The 6,373-nt window shown below is 37.4% G+C and overlaps 1 protein-coding gene across 1 annotated transcript; it reads left to right on the top strand.

Annotated features, from left to right (window-relative positions):
- Positions 1 to 4,812: 4,812 nt before the first annotated feature.
- LOC145119646 (uncharacterized) lies at positions 4,813 to 5,403 on the top strand. Its single transcript, XM_079055351.1, has one exon. The coding sequence runs from the start codon at positions 4,813 to 4,815 to the stop codon at positions 5,401 to 5,403; it is 591 nt and encodes a 196-aa protein (XP_078911477.1).
- The last annotated feature ends 970 nt before the right edge of the window (positions 5,404 to 6,373 follow it).

The following is a 6,373-nucleotide window of genomic DNA, read 5'->3' as shown; positions in this document are numbered from 1 at the left end:
CGATGTAGTATCCGACTCAAGTCAGGAGGTTAAAGGAAAGGATAATCAAAGCGATCGACAGAAGTGTCGAGACCATCATTAAGGTTAAACAACATGTAGCTAGATTTGCTACATGCTATAATATGATTATATCACATTAGAGCATGAAGGAATGTGTCATCCATGTTGGAGTCTAACTCAAAAGACCTGAGTCTAGCAATTGCCTCATATGACGAAAGGTAATTAGATGCACAACCCATCGGTTTATTACGATAATCAAAGTAAAGACCTTATCTTAAGTTAAGTCTGTTTAAGAAGGAGCAGGAGTCTCTAATAAGGATCGAGTTTGTAACTCGAAGGTTACAATTGAAAATCTAACATAGGATAAAGAGCGGGTGGAAGATTGAGCACTGCCAATAGTAAAAAAGCCTTAGAGTTAGATACTCAATAGAAAGGACATGAGAGTTACAATTACCACCAAGGATGGAAAGGTAACATGCGGGGTCATTATACAAGCCCTATTTTGTTTATGATTCCGGGACATAGTCATCCTAATGGGCAGATAATTCTAACGCCCACAGATTCGGCCTAGTCAATTTAAAGATAATAAGTGTTAAAAATAACTTTTTAATAGAAGATTATTTAGGATAAATAATCTTAACCAAAGTTATAGTTGTCAAAAGGATTTCGTACATAGAAAGAACGCTGAAATCCAACTTATAACGAATAAGTTATCACCCGTTGAAGTTTCGCGATTAAACCGGCACGACTTTGTGTATCGTAAAAAGTGAATTTTTGATAAATTACTTTTTAGCCTAAGAGTTAGAAACGAAAGTCGTAGTAGTCGTTAAACCGAGAGCATGCATATGGAGAACGTCTAAATCTGACTTCATGAGAGGAAGTTATGATTTTTCTAAGATTCAGCGTAGCAGTGTACATCTCAGAAATAGAATTTTAGATCGATCGATTTTTAGCCGAAACAATCTAAATGAGAATTGAAGATCTCGTTAATAGGAGTTCAACAATATAAAGACAGTCGAAAATGGACGTCGGATGACAAAGTTAAGAATTTTTAACGGAATTTAACTGTCTAAGGCTGTTAAAATATAACTTTAAAAATAAAGTCAAAATTAGCGGACGAAGTCTAAATAAAAGTTGTATATCATTATTATGAACCTATAAACAACATTTATCAGTGATTCCAAGTCGTTATACTGATTTATCTAATTACGGGGATGATGACACAACTAAATTTAGTGAAGTGTTTAAAGTGGGCTTTCCACACAGTATACTATGTATGCCAAACGGACCCTACATCCGATATGATCTTATCTGGTTGTCCCTTATCATCTATAGATCAGTAGACTTTGAATTAATGATGAATCTATACTAATAATTAGTCACAAGAAATAATATCCTAAGACTTAGTGATAATGACATTGGGTTACATCAAAGGAAAAGATAGTTGCTAGAAGCGAAGCGCTGTCCGAGTTTCGAGTCATCACTTTAACAAGTGAGTGTATAGTCCCTTTCATGAATGTGATTTTAATACAATTATTAATAAAAGTATTAAATATCTGTTAAAGAGTTTATGTGTGAGATATTTTCTATTGCCTAGAATATGTGTTAAGAACATATATGATAATATATGATGATTTAGGACTTACAGAATAGACCTAAATTATATAAGATGAATATTGAGCACTGTCTCCTTAAGAGTATGGGTAAGATATACACGAAGGGTAGAACTCTAACATTTTTCTTGGATCCGAGAGCAGGGATTATGCATAGCCATTCGTCCCTAGTCTAAGAGTATGATTTGGGCATAGGCATTTGTCATTAATCCGAGAGCATCGATTAGACATAGTCATTCGTCCCTAGACCGAGAGTATGGATTGGGCATAGTCATTTGTCAATGATCTGAGAGTATGGATTAGACATAGTCATTGATACCTGATCCGGGTGCATCGATTAGGTAAAACCATTCATTTTAGATCCGAAAGTATGGATCGTGTCATTATGAGGATCGACGAGGTGGGGTAAATTGCTTATATGAAGTGGTATTGTATCTTGCGAGTTCTAATATATATATATATATATATATATATATATATATATATATATATATATATATATATATATATATATATATATATATATATATATGTGTGTTATAACATTATGCGATTGAAATCCTTTTGTACTTACCAGGTGTAACTTACACGTTCGGTTATCGTGTTATGTAATTTTAAAAGTGAATAATATTATGAAATATTATATAATTATGAGTATTGAGTTCTAACAGATAGTTTTTATTAGAAATGAAGTAAAACTATGTTTAGAATCATCCAGAATGTTTTGGAAGTCTTATAAGATTCCGAACATTAGGCAAAATATCGAAATTTAACGAAAATATAAAATTTGAAATAAGTAAATTTTTATTCAGGAGAGTTGTAAAGAATCACGTTAGAAACATGTAGGCGAAAACCTCATCGAAATCCGAGTTATAACGAAGAAATTATGACTAATCGAAGATCCGCGACAAAACCGGCACGGCGCCGAATGACGTAAAAAGTGAGTTTTTGATAAACTACTTTTTAGCCTTGGTGATCTAAATGAAAGTCGTAGCATTTGTTAAACCGAGAATTTTGATAAAAAGAACGCCAAAATCTGACTTTGTATGAGGAAGTTATGATTTTTCTAAGTTTCAGCTTAGCACTAGACAGCTAAAAACTCGAATTTTAGATCGAGTGATTTTTAGCCGACATAACCTAAACGAGACTCGAAGGTCTCATCAATAGTAGTACAACGGTAAAAAGACAGACAAAAACGGACATCGGATGAAGAAGTTATGAATTTTTAACAGATTTTCCTGTCCCGGTCTGTTAAAAATAATAATATTAAAAATAAATCAAAATTATCCGACGAAGTCTAAACGAAAGTTGTAGAGCATAATTTTCCCTACGCGTGCATATAAATAACGTCAAAAACGGAGCTCGTATGCGAAAGTTATGGATTTTAGAAGTTCGGGGCTCAAAAATCGAGAAAATCTTTGAAAACCGAGAAGAATAGCAGGGCTCAGCTTCGGCCACGTCGCCCTTCTCGCATGCAGACGCGTGTCTGATCTGGAGAACCAAGCGATGCGAGGTCCAATGGCCTTCCGACGCGTGCCACCTCCGTGTCAACTCCGAAACGCGCCTGCTGTCCCGACCCTCGCATCCAAGCATCGCCCTTCTGCCGCGTGTACCGAGCCTCGCAGCTTCGCAGCCACCTGCCCTCTCCCTCTCGCTTCGGATCCGAACCTCGGCCCTATATAAGGGGTGCGAGACCTCCCGGGTAAATGTTGGAAAATTGTAACTTTTCACCCTTAAACCCATATTTTAACTACTTTCACTTCCCTCGAAGCCCCGGTATCATTTTTAACACCGGAACACGCCCCGAAGTACCCGAGAAGCCCGAGAAATTTATCTTTTCGGTTTGAAGCCCAACCCTCGCAGAGCCCGGTTTTCAATAAATCTCCCAGTTTTCAACGAAGGAAGTTATATTTAGAGCCGAAGTGCTGCCCAAATTACTATTTTAACCCCCGGTTATTTCACGGTGAGTTTAATATATAGGAACAATTGTATGTTATGTGTTATGTGTGCTAAATGCTTTCCTGAGTTATTTTGGTTTTTATACTCTTGATCATGTAGAACATGTCTCGTATCACTTCTGGTATTGGCTTTGAGCCTCTGGCCATGTAGAGCATGTCTCGTATTATTCTGGTATCGGATTTATGCCTTTGGCCATGTAGAGCATGTCTCGTATCACTTCTGGTATTGGCTTTGTGCCTTTGGCCATGTAGAGCATGACTCGTATAACTTCTGCTATTGGCATAGGGCTATGTAGGGCTGAAAGCCTGTATATTCTAGCAAAATTATAATCAGAAATTGTATGTTTTCTGTGCCATTTGGGCCAAAGTGTTATTGATGTATATCAAGTATGGAAATTGTTATGTCTCGTTGATTGTATATCTTTGAATCAAATCATTGATTGATATGGAAATTTGGTCACATGATTCACATATGCCTTAGTTGTTTCTTGTTCCTCTTTGCTTTTGCCATATATATATATATATATATATATATATATATATATATATATATATATATGGCTTAACGTTATATTGTATCTATTATTGAGCTCACTAAGCGTCACCGCTTACCCTTCTCAGTGTTTAACAATTGCAGGAGATAAGTAAGCAGTATGGTTATATACTGTCGGAAGATGTAGAATAGTTTTTACTATTACTTTTGTATTTCGGTTTATGTTTGTATAAAATTACAATATCCTGGGTAGTTATGTAAAATATTAAAACATAGTCGGTTTGTATCCAGTAGTTTGTAATCACTTTACCAATATAAAGTATTGTTTTTATGAATATGCATGTAGCATGTTTTGGAGTAACAATTCTCAAGTATGAAAGTTTGGGTCTTTCAGAAATACGAAAGTTTAGAAAGGGGTTCTTTCACCAGGTTTCCCAACCTAACCACTCAGTTTATTGTATCACAAGTAGCGATATAAAAGATACATTCTGCTGAGAGATTCAAGGAGTATTAGGCCACTAGTTTAATTACTGTAGGGCTTGTAATATTTCTTTATGCTTATGTTTCTATATTGACGATGACATCCCAATGTCTTAATACAAATAAAATACATTTCTTCAGAAATGCTTTGATGATATCATTATCATGTTTTTAGTGGAACAAATTCTGCAATGTTATTCCTCAAAAAGGATACTCTAATTTTTAAATAAACATAAAAAAATCGGTCTTTTCTGGCCGTAAGTTGGGGATGTCACATTCTGTACCCGCTCTAGTGTTGTTTGACTCGGGTGCAAGTCGATCTTTTGTGTCATCATTCTTTTGCCTTGATTTTAGCATTGCACATGAGGCTTTGAGTAGACCATTGAGGATTTCTATAGAAGATGAGCATGCAATGTCCGTTACTGACATTTATCGGGGATGTGTATTGGAGATTTATGGTGTTGGTTATCTGATAGACCTTATCCCTGTGGCGATGGGAGATGTCTGCATTATCATGGATATGGATTGGTTGTGCCGGTTTGGGGCTCTGATTGACTGTGAGCGACAATTGGTGACGGTTCGAGATCCTAGTTGGGGAGTGATTACCATTTATAGTGAGGGTACCAGGTTAGGATCAGCTATCTGGTTTGTTGCCAAGGCGAGGCAGTGTTTGCAGGATGTGTGCATTGGTTATTTGGAATATGTGGTGGATACCCGGATTGACGACAAGAGATCAATTTCCATCTCTGATGTTCCTGTTGTGCGTCATTTCTCCGATATTTTTCCGGAGGAGTTGCCACTTGCCAGGTATGCCTACCAAGAGGCAGGTGGAGTTTCGGATCGACCTGATCCCTGGTGAGGCAGGGTGGAAGTAAAGCTGAGAAAGATAGTGAGAAATGTCAGAAGTAACAATGGGTTAGAATTCAAAAACCACGACTTTGAAGAATTTCTGGCCGAAAAGGGAGTAACTCTTAACTTCTCTGCTCCATATACTCCACAACAAAACGGTGTAGTTGAAAGGCGAAACCGTTCGTTATGTGAAGCCGCCTGAACCATGCTCATCTTCGCTTATCTACCTCTGTACTTCTGGGCTGATGCAATTTATGCTGCTTGCTATACCCAGAACCGAACCTTCCTCAATAAGTGATTTTCAATCCCACCGTATGAAATTCTGAATAATCGCAAGCCTAATGTGAAATTCTTCCATGTCTTCGGTTCTAGGTGCTTCATCTTCAACTCTAAAGAGAACCGAAACAAGTTTGATGTGAAGGCAGACGAAGGGATTTTTCTAGGTTACTCTCTTACCTCCAAGGCATATAGGGTTCTGAATAAAAGATCAAAGAAGATAGAGGAAACCTATTATGTCACTTTTGATGACAATTTCGTGAAGAAACTTCAATCCAACGAAAGTCCAATGGAAGAGATCTTTCCACAAACAGGTCAAGTCACGGCTCCAATAGCAAATTTGTTTGAAGAGTACACGTTGCTCTTTGATGAACCGGTGAATGCAATTCTTTCTGAAGCGAAAGCATCTGATAACAAGGTTGAAAACCTGAAGGAAATAATCAATGATGCTGCAAAAGCCATGGAAAGCGAAATCAAAGACCCAAGCGAACCCAAAGGTCCAAGCGAACCCAAAGGTTCAAGCGAACCTCAAAGTCCAAACGAATCTCAAGGTCCAAGCGAACCCACAAATGATCGCCCTACTTTCCAGGGAGAGGGTTCGTCTACATCAAAGTGCTCAGATTTTCCTTTCCAATGGGAGAACCCATCTCCAACAATGAACCATGAAGTCCAATTGAGGGGGAAAGTTCTGAACCTGATGTTGA

Source organism: Lactuca virosa, chromosome 1 (assembly GCF_052849685.1).
Source record: "Lactuca virosa cultivar CGN04683 chromosome 1, Lactuca_virosa_CGN04683_v6, whole genome shotgun sequence".
Classification (NCBI taxonomy): Eukaryota; Viridiplantae; Streptophyta; class Magnoliopsida; order Asterales; family Asteraceae; genus Lactuca; species Lactuca virosa.
Note: the sequence above shows the minus strand (reverse complement) of the source record. Positions and strands in the feature narration are given on the sequence as shown.

Excerpts from the sequence above, each read along its gene's own strand:
- LOC145119646 (XM_079055351.1), top strand. The coding sequence starts at position 4,813 with ATGTCACATTCTGTACCCGCTCTAGTGTTGTTTGACTCGGGTGCAAGT.